The sequence below is a fragment of the Nannobrachium achirus genome (genome assembly GCF_963921795.1).
Source record: "Nannobrachium achirus genome assembly, chromosome: 10".
NCBI lineage: Eukaryota > Metazoa > Chordata > Actinopteri > Myctophiformes > Myctophidae > Nannobrachium > Nannobrachium achirus.
This window is the reverse complement of record NC_137819.1, coordinates 56,256,170-56,274,130: the sequence shown is the minus strand read 5'-3', so window position 1 is coordinate 56,274,130 and position 17,961 is coordinate 56,256,170. Positions and strand designations below refer to the sequence as shown.

At 43.8% G+C, this 17,961-nt stretch overlaps 1 protein-coding gene across 1 annotated transcript in view; it reads right to left on the bottom strand.

Moving 5' to 3' along the window:
• epb41a (erythrocyte membrane protein band 4.1a) overlaps positions 1-15,361 on the bottom strand; it is a 55,648-nt gene extending 40,287 nt beyond the window's left edge. The window contains exons 1-9 of the mRNA XM_080734368.1: positions 15,024-15,361; positions 12,597-12,863; positions 8,965-9,069; positions 8,180-8,222; positions 7,951-8,026; positions 5,857-6,075; positions 4,418-4,505; positions 3,048-3,200; positions 2,851-2,948 (exon numbers count right to left, since the gene is read on the bottom strand). Of these exons, the coding sequence (XP_080590494.1) occupies positions 2,851-2,948; positions 3,048-3,200; positions 4,418-4,505; positions 5,857-6,075; positions 7,951-8,026; positions 8,180-8,222; positions 8,965-9,069; positions 12,597-12,650 (836 nt within the window). The 5' untranslated portion in view covers positions 12,651-12,863; positions 15,024-15,361. The remainder of the gene's footprint in view (positions 1-2,850; positions 2,949-3,047; positions 3,201-4,417; positions 4,506-5,856; positions 6,076-7,950; positions 8,027-8,179; positions 8,223-8,964; positions 9,070-12,596; positions 12,864-15,023) is intronic.
• Between the last annotated feature and the right edge of the window lie 2,600 nt (positions 15,362-17,961).

Genomic DNA, 17,961 nt, shown 5'->3' with positions numbered 1-17,961 from the left:
TTCTTTTAAATGAACAACTTGAACCCTAGCATCCCTATTCTGAGGAGAACTTTAGCCAAAAATGTAAGATCTACGAGCTCTCAATGCCTCGCGCTGCTAGGCGTTGAGAGCTTGTAGATCTGCCATTTTTGGCAAATAGGTTTGATGTAAAATAATATCAGACCAAGTACAGAGTGAAAGGTAAAATTTACTATCAACGTGGTTAAATGTCTGGGGAAATAAAACACAGTAACATGAATCCAACATATACTGATGACAGTGCTATCAAACAGGTCGATGAAAATCTGCGACACAATTTTATACAATATGTCGTGGAGGTCCCTGCTTTATCAGCTCCCTCTCCGCTAAGGGGTCCTTGGCCTGAAAACGTTGAAGACGCCTGAGTTAGAGGTACGGTATAATGTATGAGGTTTAATGTTGTGATATTATAATGATACAGTGTACATGTGTGTATGAGTCATGGCAGATGACTCATACATAAACATGACTCAAACTACAGTATATTATAGTACATATTGTACAGTACATGCTGAACACTCTGTCCTCCTGCACATACTGAACATCCACAGACAGCTGTACAGTACAGAAACTACCTTGTTGTTTCTCCTGGTAACACAACACCATGAGCTGAGATGGGGTAGTATATTCATTACTCCCATCATATCATGTTGAGATGAAGAGGGTATGCGCATGACATCACTGTTGCTGGAAGATATGTGGGAAGTCTGGGAATGCCTACTGAGTGGCAAAAAACTAATTTCTGCCATTGACAGCCCATACATCCAAACAGAAAAGTCCTTTCTGATTGTATTAAACAAAGTTAAACTCACCAACATTGCAGCTGTACCGAAAGCTTGAATTATCCTCTTTCTATCAGCAAAGTTTTTGTTTCATAAAAATCCACCATAGGCATGTTATGAGCTACTTTCTGTCAAGACATTCTGTGCAGGTGATTATTTTTCCAAGTGTCAGAGTTAGGAAGCGCTCGTTTTCAACAACACAACATCCTGCTGCCTCCTGCAGTATGTGCAATTTAGAAACAGGTGGTATGCAGGGCCGTTGAGTGGTTTGCAACTAGCACTTCCAAACTCCAACGCTCCATGCTGCTAAATGTTTTGCCACTCAGTCTAGATTAGGGGGGCGGGTCCCAGTGGACGTGCATACCCTCTATTGTTCTTTTCATTGCAATTACTGCACTTGCCATGCCTGTGGTGTGCTGTAAATCTACATATCTCTGCTGTCGGGCCGAAACCTCCTAACTCCAAAAATGCTCATTTTCGGGATAAAGAGCTCAAGTGGAGGTTAGGAGGTTTTGACCGAAGGGCTTTTTACTACTTTTCATTGGTTCAATATTATTTTAACCAACACACAGACGTAAAGGGTGTTCAATAGCACATATTTATGAAAAAAGAGAGGGCCAATCGGGTGGAGTTAGCTGGTTTGGCATAAAGTGTGGAGTTTTGTCCCAAGCACTTTTTACTACTTTCCATTGGTTCAATATTATTTTAACCAACACTCAGGATAAATCAATTCAATAGCCCTGATTTATGCCAAAAAATCAAAAACCTCAAAAATGGAGTTAAGAGGTTTTGTCCAGACAGTGACGAATACACCAATGCAGACACAACATGGAAACTGAAAGAATACAGGTGAGGTGTATAGCACAAAATAATAACATGTTTTTTTTCTTCTTTAAATGCGCCACTAAGATAAGGAAAGGTTTAGCTGAATCATTTGATGCTTTTGTTATCAGGCAGATGGTTTTTAAAAGTCAATTTTATCAGCTAAATGTAATGCTTCGCTTCTATTTTCACTGCTCTAAATCCCTTGTATGAAAACCTATATTGATGTCAACAATTCCCATCCACTCCTGTAAGCACTATCGCAGGTAGATGTGCAGTATTTCACGGTATAGTATAACCTTGAAGGTATTATTGTCATTGCACTACTGTCTACAGTTTCATCAATAACACTTCGTCATCTGGCTTGCCGAACATCTACACAAACGCAATTGGCTGTGTTTGGGGGAGGAAAGCCAGGGAGCAGAACGGAGGCGCTACGTCCTCCCGGTGGTATCGTGTGGCCTGCATGGTATGTGGGTCCACACTCTTGTCGGTCACTGTGACCATGTCTTTGTGTAATAGGGCTGAGAGTGCTCCTGGCACAAGCATTTCATTGTATCTGTACTTGTATGGATACGTGTGACAATAAACCTGAACCTGAACCTGGAGGCTCCTCACTGGTGGCAAGTGAGCCAGTAGGGTACAACTAGCCTCGCAAGCCATCCCGAGTTACGTCATCACCAAAGTGCTTCCTTTCTCGGTCTGGTGTCCCTCCCATCGAGTCTCTTTATGAGAATTTAGGTTCTCAATTTCCAATCAAAAGGCTGCATTTCGAGCGAACCCGCCTCACACTGCTCGTGTTTGGTCGAGCGGCTGCTACAGCTCTCGCATTTTGTAAACAAACATGGCAGACCCCATGTCCGATGCGAGTTCACAAATCGCAAATAAAAGCTGCATTAAGCGAAGTTTTATCTGAAATCAACGGCATCTCATAACTTAAAAACGAACAACAGTTTGCACCTTTGGAATTTCTGTCTGGAAAAGACGTATTTGATGTTCTCCCGACGATGTTTTGATGCGCTGATGACTACTGAATGGACCTGTCAGTCAAAGTGAGTAACTATGTCATCGCGTAATGCATCGTCTATGGAGAACTCCCAGACTCTCCTTTTGGAGAGTCTGGCTGTTGCGAGGCTAGGGTACAACTGCAGTGGCACAAAGCAAGGTAGTAATAATTATTGTCGTGGAACCATAGGAAGACAGTACAGAAGGAGTTGTCCATTCCTACCTGAAGAAGGTGTGATGCTCCACGCACACTTTCCACAGCTTCTTGGATGCCTTGTAGTTGGGTAGTTTGAAGCCAATTGCACTTTCATATTGTTCCAGCTGCACACACACACACAGAGAAAAGCACTTTTACAGTAATAGGGTCGGTAATCCCATATCGTACACATGAATGAGTATTGTGTTGAAGCGCCTGTGTACCTCTGAAGGCCTGATCTTGATGAAGAAGCTGCTGCGCTTGTAGGAGACCTTGAGAACTTTGGGCCAGGGGAACCGGTTGATCCTCAGCTTGTCCTTGTATACCATCAGGCCACTGGAACACACACCAAGCATGATGTCCACCCCGTCAAGATCCTGAGGACAAGGAGACGGAACATTTGAACCCATTTAGGCCTAGATTGAATGCTTTAACCAGTGAAAAATAGCAGATATACAAGCTCACAGCGCGGCACTGTCTGAGTGTCGCGCTGCGAGCTTGTAGATCTGCTATTTTTGAAAAAGTCGTGAAAATGTGTGCAAATCTTTGAATATATGTATTTTCAAAGCGAACGTTTGTAACAAAAATGTTGCTTCTGGGTGGTCCCTGGAACTAAATATTTTGAGATGGGGGCCCGTGGCCAAATAAATATCCGTGGCTCAAATGCTGAATGAATAATGGACCTTGAAATGAAAAGGGTGGAAGTTCTATTTTATCAGTGCAACTCTTATAGCTACCAAGTTGCAATGTGAACTATCATCCACTGGGGGGCAGCAGACCCTTTCTTTTCATAATTATTATGACATCCATATTTTATTTCAGTCCGGTTGACCTCATTTCTAATGGGAAAACTGACGAAGCATGTGTTTTGTGGGGGGCAGGTACACCTACTTCAGAAATGTCCACTCACTCTCTCTCTCTCTCTCTCTCTCTCTCTCTCTCTCTCTCTCTCTCTCTCTCTCTCTCTCTCTCTCTCTCTCTCTCTCTCTCTCTGTCTTACAGAAATGGTCTGTAAATATGACATGTCTTCCCTGCAGGCTTTTCACTCAAAACGCAGTGCAGAGCTTAATCAGCTAAACAGCGCTGTCACCCTTAAGGTGGTGTATATTTATGCATTGTCTTGAATGCATGCATTGACCCGAACAAAACCATTTCCCCTTGTGGATAATAAAGGACATCTGATCTAATCTAAAGTGTAAGGTAATTCCAGGATTTAGTTTTTAAATAATTTGTTGAATGAAGATTATACAATATGAGCATGTTTACTTGGCAGCAACAATGGCATTTTTAGTCCTAGCAAGAGAATCTGCATTACTTTATTGCCAAGTATGAGGATAATATAGGGAATGTTTCTAACACATACACACAAGGTACAAGAATAAATCGACATAGAGTATACAAAGTATAATTCATGGACTGCCTCATAACCCAAACCAAGAATGTAAAACCCATGGAGTTGCTCAGCTGGCTGTGGGTTTACCTTGGCTTGGTGGAGGTCTACTCCATACATGGAGAGTTTCTTTGGGTGTGGGTTTACCTTGGCTTGGTGGAGGTCTACTCCATACATGGAGAGTTTCTTTGGGTGTGGGTTTACCTTGGCTTGGTGGAGGTCTACTCCATACATGGAGAGTTTCTTTGCGTTCTCCAGGAACATCATGTCTGCCTGTGCTGGACTCATTGACCTTGGAGCAAACCGGAGCAGAGGATGCAGAATGTCAGTTCAGAGTTAATCTTATTAAATGTGGCTTGCAGCATGGTTCCACACACAACACAAAATAGATCAAAACAACTAACACACATATGATCTGGTATAAGGCATTTAGTTGAAACTCTTACCTAGAGAGCGATATAAAATGAGAGCACATGTTAGGGGTTAAAGGACAACTTTGTTTTTTTTACAACAAGGGCTCATATTTTAGATAGTCATTAGAGAAAATAAAAGATGAGATGATTTTAACGATTTTGATTTGCATGCAAGTGGCTAATATGTATTTTTAGAAACAATAAGCCCATTCCCAAGATGCACCACAGTCTTTCATGGGCAGATGTGACTTTGGGTTCTGGTGTAAATAGTAACAAAGAAATTCCCGGCTTATAGTAAAATAGTAAAAATACATATTTAGCCACTTGTACAAATACCCCCACCCACTGATATCAATACTAGAATCACTAAAACAATAGAAAGCAGTAAATGAAAACATTTAAACACTCATCTTTTCTTTTCTATAATTATAATCTAAAATATGAACCCTTGTTGTAAAAAAAAACAAAGTTGTCCTTTAATGCCTTGCTCAAGGAGACCTGGAAAGGTCACATGGCTTTTGCCAGGATTGACGCTTTGACCTTCCTGTAACGGTACTGTCCCGCTAACTACTGGGACACACGTTATGTCAGCCTCGCGTCTGCTCCAACACGTGAGAGCCGCTGTATACCATGAGTGTGTACAGGGGCGTCACAAGGGGTAGGAAAGTGGGACTGAGTTACTGGGGCCCAAGGTGGAGGGGCCCTAATAACTTTATCTATTGAAAAATAGCAGATATACAAGCTCACAGCGCGGCACCGAGTGCCGCGCTGCGAGCTTGTAGATCTGCTATTTTTGAAAAGTTGTGAAAATGTGTGAAAATCTTTGAATAATGTATTTTTTAAGCGAACATTTCTAACTCAAATTTTGCTTCTGGGTGTCCCTGGAACTAAATATTTTGAGATCGGGGTCCGTGGCCAAATACATATCATCTTGGGGGTCCTTGACATAGGTTTCTTGCACACATTTTCACGATTTAAAAAAAATAGCAGATATACAAGCTCGCAGCGCGGCACTCGGTGCCGCGCTGTGAGCTTGTATATCTGGTGTTTTTCAATAGTTAACATTCATGGGGGGCCCGCAGTGAATCCTTGTACCCAGGGCCCAGAATTTGGTGTGACGCCCCTGAGTGTGTATGAGTGAGCGTGTGCGTGCGTGTGATTGTGTTGATAATCCCTGCTCTGTACAAATCCCCACCATCACCTGTATGTACGGTGCAGCTCCACACTCACCTGTATGTACGGTGCAGCTCCATCATCTTCTCCTCCAGCTCCTTGGTCTGACCCTGGGCCAGCTTCATGTCCTTGGCGTAGTCGGGCGCGTGCACCTCCGGGTCGTACTCTCCCAACTCCGACTGCAGGGCGTAGGAGCCAAGGAGGGCGAGGGTGACGAAGGAGCATGGCAGACTGCCTGCGAGGATGTCTTTACGCAGCTGCAGACACAGGTAATACCTGTCCATGGGCCAAAACAAAACAGTGGTGCAATGAATTTGGTCATCCCTCCGGGCCGTCAAGACAGTTCACCATAAGGTGCAGATAGTCCACTCTTTGGAATTCTACAGCACTAATCCTGTTTTTAATTCTCATAAAAAAAAACATGACTTGTGATATTATGAAATAAATTAACCTATACACAGTTTGCCTATTTGTTTGTCTGTCGATCTGTCGATTTGTTTTTGTATGTTAGATCCCATTGAATTACGTGTAAGCATGTATTGTACATTCTACGTACATTTTCTTTTCTCATTTTCAAGTTTTTTAAATTTTCACACCGTCAATGATTCTGTCATTTTATCGGAGGCCTATCATAAACCCTTGTGGGCTCTGATTTCTCCTGCACAGCATTGCCCAAGTAAAGTATTATGTTTTTGCTTTGATTAAAATGTTGTGTGTGCTAATAAACAAAACAAAACTAATTTCAGGAAGCCGGTTATAACAGACACAAATGGAGTAGGCAGCAATTAGGCTTGAATGGTGTTACTGCTGATGTCAGCACAACATTGTGTTTGTTGAGCAGGCAGAGGTACAGTAACAGGCATCAGATGTGGAACAGACTGTACACCAGGGGTCTTCAACGTTTTCAGGCCAAGGACCCCTTAGTTGAGAGAGAGAGGAAGCAGGGACCCCCAGTCCCCACAACCTGTTCATAGATTCCATATAGTTTCATCTTTTGACAGCACAATAATCAGTGTATTTTGGATTCTTGAACCGTCAATACTTAATAAAAGTGACCTTTCACTCTGTAGTTAGCCATCTCTTTTTCCTCTCTACACCAAAGCTCTTTGCCAAAAATAGGTGATCTACAAGCTCACAACGCCTCGCGCTAGATCTGCTATTTTTGGCTAAAGTTCTCAGAATATGGACACTAGGGTTCAAGTGGTAAATATAAAAAAGGCGATTTTTTTGTGTCTACCACACAAAGATTTGGAGGACCCCCTGTAGTAAGAGGACCCCCTAGGGGTCCCGGACCCCCTGTTGAAGACCCCTGCTGTAAACAGTTTTGATTTAGGGCAGGGGTCTTCAATGTTTTTCAGACCGAGGACCCCTTAGCGGAGAGAGATGAAACAGGGACCTCCACTACAAGGACCCCTTAGCGGAGAGAGATGAAACAGGGACCTCCACTAGGACCCCTTAGCGGAGAGAGATGAAACAGGGACCTCCACTACACTTGTGTTGCAGATCTTTCATAGATTGCAGACTTCATTGACTATCAGTGTTGTGAATTCATGTTTTTAGTTTATTTCAGAGATGTAACCAACTTAAACCCTCAATACTAAGTACATTTGACCGTTGTACTATTTTTCCCACTACACAAAATCTATTTGGCAAAAATATCCCATCTTCAAGCTGCAAGGCGTTGTGAGCTTGTATATCTGCTATTTTTGGCTAATGTTACCCTCAGAATAGGGATTCAATAGGGTTCAAGTGGTTCATGTCAAATAAAAAGTCCTATCACACAAAGACTTGGTGACCCACCTGTAGTAACTCTGAGGGTTCCCTGACCCCTGTTGAAGACCCCTGATTTTAGGGCATTTATGGATGTAGGGGCATCTGATAGAGTGGTTTATATTTTTATATACTGTATTCTTTACATGTAATTTAGAGTCATATACCCCTATGCATATAATATCTACGGTACATATACAGTATGTGAAATGAGGAAAAATAAGTAGGCCTAAGTAACATAATATCAGACACATTTCCCCCCAAAAAAATAACATTTATCTGGTTAAAGTGGACCAAAAGTGAAATATGGACCTCAAACAAATGTTTAGTCTATCCACCACTGCTACGACATTCTACGGGGAACCATTCCATGCATAGTACCTGGTTATGTCCTCAGTAAGCTGAGCTGGATCAGGTGGGTAGAACTTCACATTAAATGTGAATTCATAGTTGGGGCCTAAAGAAAGAACATGTAGACGTGTTAAAGTAATTGGAAAAATAAAGATAGTGGAACGTGGATTTAGCCTGAGTTATACTTAATGCAACAGTACAAGCTTGTACAGCAGAGCTACTGTTTTCGGTAAGCATTACAGTTCCTGGTTTGTCTCACCTTGCATCTGTCTACGAAGCTCTTTGGTCAAGTCCACCCATACCTGATGAACAAAATGGAAATGGAAATAGGGTGAATAAAATTGAGAGGAAAATTAGAGGAAAATAGAGCTATTTAATTAACACTTATCCTAACCAAATCACTTGCACCTTTAACCAATCTGTGTGGAAGAGTATGTTAGAAGAAGTATGTTTATTGTTCATTGCAATTACCTTTCTCTTTCGGGAGAGGGAGATAATGGACATAAAACGTACAGATTGTGTCTTTAATGCGTGCTGTAATACATGCTCAGTGCAGCAGCAGTAGTAAAGTACATGAATACAGTATGTGTCAGAGTGATGAACAATGTAACAAACTAATGAATACTAATCTATGTAAGATCATATCTCTGTATCTCCCACTGGAACCTATGGTTCGGGATCCCCAAATTATTTTGGGGGGTCCCCAGATGATTAACTTAATGTGCAACACTGTTTTCTCACTCAACAGTAAACAAACCAACATAAGGTTTAAGTGTATATACAGTAGAAGGTATCTGCAAATTTCTAAAGTGACAATTTAAGGACTTTTAATACCTCTATAATGACAAATTAAACATTGACCAAATGATCAAATATTAGAGGCAGAACTTGTGAAAATAGCCGTGTAGATCTGTTATTTTCACAATAGAACCGTGTTATACAAAATGTAATGCCTCAACTCCTAGTGCTCGTCAGGGTGGTCCCCAGTTAAAATATGATTATTTTGGGGGTCCCCGGTGGTGTAGTGAGCAGACAGTGTGATACCTTCATGGTAGGTGTCTCCCAGATGGCCAGACCATAGTAGTCTCTCTCCAGTATGTTGAGCTGGTCACAAACCTTCGTGAACAGATCCTGGCCTTTAGCATGTTTCTGTCACACACACACACGCACACACACGCACACGCACACGCACACACACACACACACACACACACACACACACACACACACACACACACACACAGAAGCACAATTTAATAAAATGAGGGCTAATGTGCAGAGCATTAATTAGCAGATGGTGATAACAGAGTAGTATCCCAGTGGGCTCATGACAGTTTCAGTGTTACTCCCCATGGGCCCATTAAGCAGCTGTCGAGTCCAAACAAAAAGTATTGTCTAATGTCTAGTACATGGATGCTAGCGAGTCAGTGGGGGTTTTATCCAATACCTAGAAATCAATATCCTGGTATGCAGATCGCATTCATTGCCGACTTTATGGAGAAATACATTAAAGGGATATTTCACTTTCAAAAAAGCTTTTTGTCATTTTATCGTCTAATCAGGCTTTTGTGAACACCCTGAAGAGTTTTTAAGTTGCTTGATTTGGTATTTAGATATTTGATATTAATGTCATAAGACACGCCGCCTTCCTATACAAACCCATTGTAACTTCAAACCATGATAGATTCATTGAAAACACCTGTTCTTTTTTCTGGTGTCATACTATCCTCCTAATACGTGAGCTGGCCGTGTTTTTTCGATAACTTTTTTCATTTATTTGTAATCCTTTTTTAGGGAAAATGAACAAAATAAATACAATAAAAAATGATTCGAAATAAATGATAAAGGTTATCGAAAAAACACGGCCAGATAGGAGGGCGTCAGGAGTCACCAGAAAAAAAGGACGGGTATATTCGATGATCTATCATGGTTAAAATGGAGTTTGTCTTATAAAATGAATATAAAATATCTAAATACCGAATCAATCAACTTGAAGTCTGTCCAGGGTGTTCACAAAAGCCTGATTAGACGATAAAACGTCCAAATGTTTTTTTGAAAGTGTAATTGCGGCCGTAGGTCGCAGTTTAGTATCAAAACCTCCACCGGCCGTCGGTCGGTCGGTCGGTCGGTCGGTCGGTCGGTCGGTCACACGTCACACGTCACACCTTTGCCCTGCTCATATCTCCGCATCAGTATGACATCACACCACATGTGTACACAAACCTTTGTGTACGTTGCTGTGGCAACAGTCTGTTGTTGCTGGTCTGTTAGTGTACGTTAGCAACCACCTTAGCAACCATGGTTTTACCCTAGCAACCAACTGTTTACCCTAGCAACCAACTGTCCTGGCGATAAGGTCTGAGTCGAGGAATGCTCTCTTCCCTGGTGAGAATTGCCCCTTTATATAGGGCTTGTTTGTGTATTGTATGACATCACGCCACATCATCAGCTGTGGACTCTGTGATGTCATCGTATCTCCATATATGGCCATCTCCGTATATGGAGATATAAGTCGTCCATGCCCAAGTATGGGCTGGTGAGGTCAGACTTTGTGTGATGCGTAGGTTATCTCCATATATGGAGATTCAACATTCCAGGCAATGCTCTCTTCCCTGGTGAGAATTGCCCCTTTATATAGGGCTTGTTTGTGTATTGTATGACATCACGCCACATCATCAGCTGTGGACTCTGTGATGTCATCGTATCTCTATATATGGCCATCTCCATATATGGAGATATAAGTCGTCCATGCCCAAGTATGGGCTGGTGAGGTCAGACTTTGTGTGATGCGTAGGTTATCTCCATATATGGAGATTCAACATTCCAGGCAATGCTCTCTTCCCTGGTGAGAATTGCCCCTTTATATAGGGCTTGTTTGTGTATTGTATGACATCACGCCACATCATCAGCTGTGGACTCTGTGATGTCATCGTATCTCCATATATGGCCATCTCCGTATATGGAGATATAAGTCGTCCATGCCCAAGTATGGGCTGGTGAGGTCAGACTTTGTGTGATGCATAGGTTATCTCCATATATGGAGATTCAACATTCCAGGTGTAACTATGGCTGCCCGTATGACGTGAGAGGTGGAGGTTGTGATATTTGTGGAGATAAGCGACCAACAGTCCCTTATCTCTCGATTAGGGAGTCTTACTGGTATCCCTTTAAGCTATTCTGAATCTTGAATTGAATTGTGGGCTGGTAAATTAAGCACATGGATCCAAGTGAAAATAGCAGATGAGTCAGTCATCAGTAGATCTGTTGACCGTACAATCATGCATGTCGGACACGTACTATAAGCTTGTATGTGTCTACAGGACGGCATGAGGCAGATCGGCCCCCGCTACCCCCGCCTCCCCGTTTTTCGCTCCTAGACCGTCGCGATTGGCCGGCTGTACTCGGCTGTACTTCCTGGCCGTGTCCTGTGTGTTCTGTTGCTGTCACGTCGCTCTAGTGTGTAGAAGGCTACGCATGCCGTAATACTTGCTGGCGACAATGCTATAGTACTAAAAAGGATGTATGAATACGCGGAGACTTGTCAAAATGGGAAAAGCGTGATATTGTATCGATGTTGCAGTATGCAGTTTATAGCTTCATGTTTGGGGTTTATTTTCAGACAACACAGTGTGACTGCAGGGACAATTTTGGGAAGAGAGAGAGAGGGGGAAAAAAACTTCTGGAGACTGCAAGTAGCCAGCGTGGGAAAAGTAGTCTCCTAAATGTATTTCTAGTAATACAGTAAAAGTAAAAGTAGGCTACCAATAGCAGTTCATTCATAAGTCTGTACTAGTCCAACTGTGATCGGCTGGTCCAAATAGATCCAGGCTATTTCGAGTTTATTTTATTATTGTTTTCATTCAAAGGACCAACTGTGGGAAGCGCTGTCTTTTTTGAGCGACGGTCGAGGACGTGGTCTGGGAGCGAGAAACATGGAGGCGGATCTGCCTTATGCTGTCCTGTAGACACATACAAGCGTACTGTAACTGTACTGTCATAAGGGACGGAAGGTCCAGACTAGGGTTGGGCTGTTCAAACCGGTATTGCTTATCTGTTACCACTAGGTGGAGTGGAACAATAAAGGAAACATCAAACACTTTGATATCTATTTTTGTCTTCTATTCTGGCCACTCATAGAACATTTTCAGCACACTGGTCTCTCCAGCAGATGCACATTTAGTATATCGTCGTTGTCGGGTGGAAACCATGTATGTCCAAAACCGTTCAGTTGTTTTCATAATTTTAAAAATGATTTAAACTAGTGAAAATAGCCGATCTACAAGCACACAACGCCTCGCGGTGCGAGGCGTTGTGTGCTTGTAGATCGGCTATATATCCAACGGCTATATATCCAACGGCTATATATCCAACGCCCCATAGTGCATTGCGCAGACGCTGTACCGAGCTTCCGGTGCCGCAGCCGAGTGTGATTTACAAGCTCACAACGGGCTGCATCTGCGACGCGACGTGAGCTTGTATATGTCTGCTGTTAAACCGGAAGTGTGGTCCAAATAATCTCCAGTAAACTCCCGCGGAAACAGGTGGATACGTTGTAATCAATTTGCATAAAATTAACCCGTTGTGAGCTCATTTTGATGCACGACACCGTCGTACAAGGAAGCAGGGCTAATAAATCAAGTGATTATAATGATGGGAATCATTGAGTTGCCTCTTACGTCCAGCTCACACTCGAAGAGAGTGTCGTCCAGCAGTGTGACTTTGATCTGCATGATCTTGGGTCGCCGAGGGGCTTTGGGAGGTTTGGCCTCTTCCTCTGTCGTCTTCTCCTCTCCCCCGTCTGCCTCTCCCTCCGGTTTGGACTCCTCCTCTTCTTTCTCTTTCTCCGGGGCACCGTCTGCCACTCCGTTCTCCTTGTCTTCCTCTTTCTCCTTTCCGCCCTCGTCCTCAGCGTCAACGTCTTCTTTCTGGTCTACCTGGACCGGCTGGAGAGACACAACAACATCAAAACAACAGCATCTAAAAATACGCTGCTTCGTAGCTGCTGGTTCTAGTGTGTTTTGGGACCGATATGAGAAGAATAAGCCTTCACGCTGACAAATTCTGTGGAGAGGCTATAATTATTCAGATGCAAAAATAGAACCTTTATTTACATGATGAAAGTGATACCCTGAAAAGGTTTTGGTACAACAAATACCTCAGTACCACAACGTAAGAGTAGCAAAACCTGAGTCCTCAGCCCAAAAGTTGGTATTCAGGAAAACTGCTATACGGTGCTGGCGAAGCTAAACAAGGCAATGTTGATGAATAATTAAGAGCTGAGCACAGCAAGAAGCAAATAAAACACAGTTCCTGACGGTGGAGCAGGTTCTTTAAAAATAACCGCCCCGATCGGTAAGGAAAGGAACCAGCAAGGCGAGCCAGACAGCCACAGACAAACCTTACTTAGGTTACTACCTCAGGTCTCTGGGGACAAGCTGGCACAGTCTGACTACAATAAATGAGTCCCTTATCACACTGTGGCCTCAGGAATACTGAGAGAGACCGAGTGAGAGAGAGAGAGAGAGAATTACTCCTACTAGCCCTTACCCGTTCAAAGATATGAGCTCCGAAATGATGTGCAGTGTGTGGGTTATGGGATGTGCAATGTGCACACAGTATATGAGGGATGGAAAGTAACTTTAACTGGTGCTTGCATGCTAATATGTAGGAGCATCAATGTAAGAAATACCCGTTCCATTTAACGGCTACAGAGATACTGTGTACCGATCTGCATGATTTTTTGACAACATCTTTAACAGGGCCAGAACCCCCCCCCCCCCCCCCCCGCAAACGCTGTGACAGACACTCACTCACTCACTCACTCACTCACTCACTCACTCAGACAGACATTCGCAAAATTATAGTATAGATGGGACGAAGAGAACAGAGTTTTATAGTGTCGTGGCCGTGTTTAATTAGGCTGTATAATGTTAACAAGTCTCTTAATTTGACGGAATAACGGAATGCAATATTCTATTCTAAAGTCTCCTAGTTAGTCATCCATCCCCCTCTGGACACTGAGAGACCTGTGTTGGCTTACAGCAGGGGTTCCCAAACTGTTTTGTCTCAGGGCACCCCATAAATATTTTTTTAATCCGAGGCACCCCTACATTATAATTTTCACTCCAAGCACCTAATATTTATAGCATATCGTATTTACTATTTATCATCTATAAAATGTACTAAACTAGTGAAAACAGCAGATCTATCGCGAGGCGTTGTGTGCTTGTAGATCTGCTGTTTTCACTAGTGTTCTGTTGTGTGACAGTCGTGTATGATGAAGCAGGGCTTTGCTTTACCAAAAGTTTGAAACTTGGAGATACAAGGTTTCTGCCCGACAGTGACAATATTTTAGTGATTATGTTGCGAGGAAAACGTTGAGATAATAGCCATTTTGGTTAGAACTGATTGAAAATAACTTTGTACTTCAAGTTTAAAATTATACTAAATGTTTTTTCAAGTGTCCAAATAAATTCTAGATATTATCAAATTATCTCGCGGCACCCCTGGACTGCCGTCACGGCACCCCAGTGTGCCCCGTCACCCACTTTGAAAACCCCTGGCTTACAGTATGTTAACACAGCAAACACAGTTACTGTGATTGGTGTAGCAACGTCAACTGAGCTCCTCTGACATACTTTGCTGTGATTGGTCTACTTTAGTAGGGACAGAGATACAGATTACCCCTGTTCTAGACTGCCAGTGTCGGCCTCTCAAATACCATAAATAAACAATTCAATAAATAATAATGACATTTGAATTTAATGCTTCCCATATAGTAACAACATACTTGTACAGTATATTACTGAACGACAGGCTAAAACACAATAAGGGGTTACTTAAAGGAGTAGTTCACCCCCAAAATGACTTCGATTACTCATGCCATGGAGACCTGAGTTCAATAATATTTTTTGACTTTTGTCACATTCCTAAGACAATAAATTGACTACAATAAATGTACCCCCATTGATTCCGGAAGATTTTTTATCATTGATTCCGGATGGGGACCCACGTCAGGAATCAATGATAAAAAAATGTAATGTCCATTTTATTTAGAACCTAATTAGTGGCTTGTATAATTGAAAGGGTTGCCCGCGTGTCACCTGTGCCTCAGCGCTGCTGACCGAGTGCTGGTCCGGGGCGACGTCTCCCTCGATCCTCAGCTCCTCGGCTCCCTCGGGGTCGGCGATGGGGGCCTTGGGCTCGTCGCCGTCCGCCCCCTTCTCCCCCTTGTCGGCCGCCTCCCCCTCGCACTGCGAGCGGCGCTTCAGGAAGGAGGAGAAGAGGCGCGAGAGGCCGCGTCCCGCCGAGGTGCGGGTGCGCGGCTTGAGCTGCTGCTCCTCCTCCGGCGCGGCCGGCTGGGGGTCCTGGGGCTCCGAGGGCCCGGCGGGGTCCTGCAGGCCCTGCTCTGGCTCCTGCTCACAAGCCTTCTTCGGCTGGTTTTCAGCCTCCCCTGTCGTCATGGCAACAGCTAAGGGAATAAATTAGAGGAGAGAGAGAGAGAGGTTTTTGGTTAAGTGGTTTTACCTGAGATTGCGTCATCATGTTGTTGACTTAAAACACAGTCATTACACCGTGGCATGATGGGAAAACAGGACACATCCCTCCCTCCTCCGCTAGACTCAAATTGTTGTTCAAATTGACCCAAATTGACTCTTGACGGGGTACATTTGGGGGCCATATTTAGACTCTCGGCATTAAATTATCACTGGGGATTTTCAGTGCTCTTACAGATGTTTACTGGAAGCAGGAGGATGTTAATTATTCGTGAAATGCCATGCCAACCCACGCACACACACACACACACACACACACACACACACACACACACACACACACACACACACACACACACACACACACACACACACACACACACACACACACACACACACACACACACACACACACACACACACACACACACACGCACAGAGCAGGAAGGAGACAGAAGGCAGGAGACCTTCCTAATGATTGTATCCACAGTGGGAGACAGACCCCCAGAACACCGTACACGTCAGCGGGTAATTAAAACTGCTGATGTTGCCCTGCTCCGGTAGGTGCAGATGGTGTCAGGGGGGGGGGGGGGGGGGGGGGTGTAGGGGGGCTGACAAGGTGCTCGCTCAGCGCACCGCGCAGGGACAACTGCTGCCACCGCAAAAGGTGTCGTTAAGAAAGCACTTTTATTAGACCTGAGACAAAACGATAAGCGTTTATCAGAGGCAATAACACAGCAGGCCCTGACACTGCTACTGTACGTGTGCAGCGTGCACGTACAGTAGCAGGCACACACACACACACACACACACACACACACACACACACACACACACACACACACACACACACTGAGTGAGTGAGTGTGTGTGTGCGTGTGCGCGCAGCTGGGCTCCAAAGATAGGTCCCACAGCATACAATATGGAAGAGTCATTAAACTCCAGCAACGTCCATGTGTTTGGGAAGAGGGGTATTGTGAAGTAAGGAGGTTGTATAACCCCCTCTCGCGCTCCAGCGCTGTTGGCTGCGTGTCGCTGTGGCGACGCTGCCTGTGTCATTGTGCTGGAGGTTTGCTGCTTGGCTCTATTGCCTGATTTATTCTCTGCAAGTCGTCCGACTGCCAAAAATAGCCAATCTATAAGCTCACAACGCTGTGTGGTGAGCCTGTAGATCGGCTATTTTCGGGCCACTGCGCCCCGTATATGATAAAGTACACATAGGGCTTAAGCTGGTGATTCAGCAGGGTAGCAGCATGGATGAGAATAGTAACAGCATGGATGAGCCACCGAGGCCATGTTCTCCTCATGGGGAGAGAGGAGAGGAGAGAGCCACAGAACACTCCTTTACCATGAGGATTGTGAGGAGAGAGAGTCACAGAATACTCCTTTCATATGAGGGATGGAGTCACAGAACACAGTGTATCTGATGTTCACATGAGTGTGACGGAGAGAGTCGCAGCCCTAGCTTTGAAGCCTCAAAAGTCTGGTATCTCCCCCGGAGCAAAAAGATGTCTCTTTGGTCTAGTGGTTAAGATATTGGACTTTCGCGCGGGTGACCCGGGTTTGAAGCCGGGTGGGGAGGTTCGGATCACCTCCGTTACATTGATGCCGTGACCCGGATTCGGGCTTCCCCGTAGGAGGAGGTCAAAGGGGGGTGAGTGTGACGGAGAGAGTCGCAGCCCTAGCCTTGAAGCCTCAAAAGTCAAGTATCTCCCCCGGACCAAAGAGATGTCTCTTATATTGGACTTTCGCGTGGGAGACCCGGGTACGAAGCCGGGTGGGGAGGTTCGGATCACCTCCGTTACAAGAGGATTGAAGAGAGTCGCAGAACACTCCTTTCACTCCTTTCATGAGGATTGAGAGGAATAATTTGTCTCTGATAGAAAGGTTTTTGGTTAATAATTAGTATTGATTTGCGTACCAGTTTTGTCTAATGGTCAAAGCACAGAACAGATCATCTTTTAATTGTGTTTGTTGCCACTCTGCGTGTTCCAAAACAAAACCTCTTTGTTCTAACATTGTTATAAAAACATCTTAAATCTGCTACCTTGACACTGTACAAGTGTCTGACATTTCACTGGTTAAGTAAACAATCTTTACCCTTATGAGAGGTTTTAGGAGCTGTCAACAACAAGATTACACCATCACGACGACAACTCTGCATTCTATCCACTGATGAAGGTCATGTCACAGGCTGACATGGAGCACTTGGCACTATATGACATCATACCATCCTATTGTCTTCATTATATAAAAGCCTTGTCACTGTCTATTATACAGAAGAAGAATATTGATCTACCACTGACTGATGTATTATTGGATTCTGTTAATACAATTATTTAAAACGGACTTATTGGTGCGTGGTTCCTTGCGTGGACTGTGGTTATATTCTTGGGGGAAACTGAGTCTTCTGGAAATTGATTACTTTCTAAGGAATTCATTTCCCAACATTCTCATTGTGGATTTTGTTTTGTACTGTATGTCACCTCATTGGCAGAACATGGCAGTGGAAATCAGGAGAAGGACTGTCTACTAATGAAGGTGA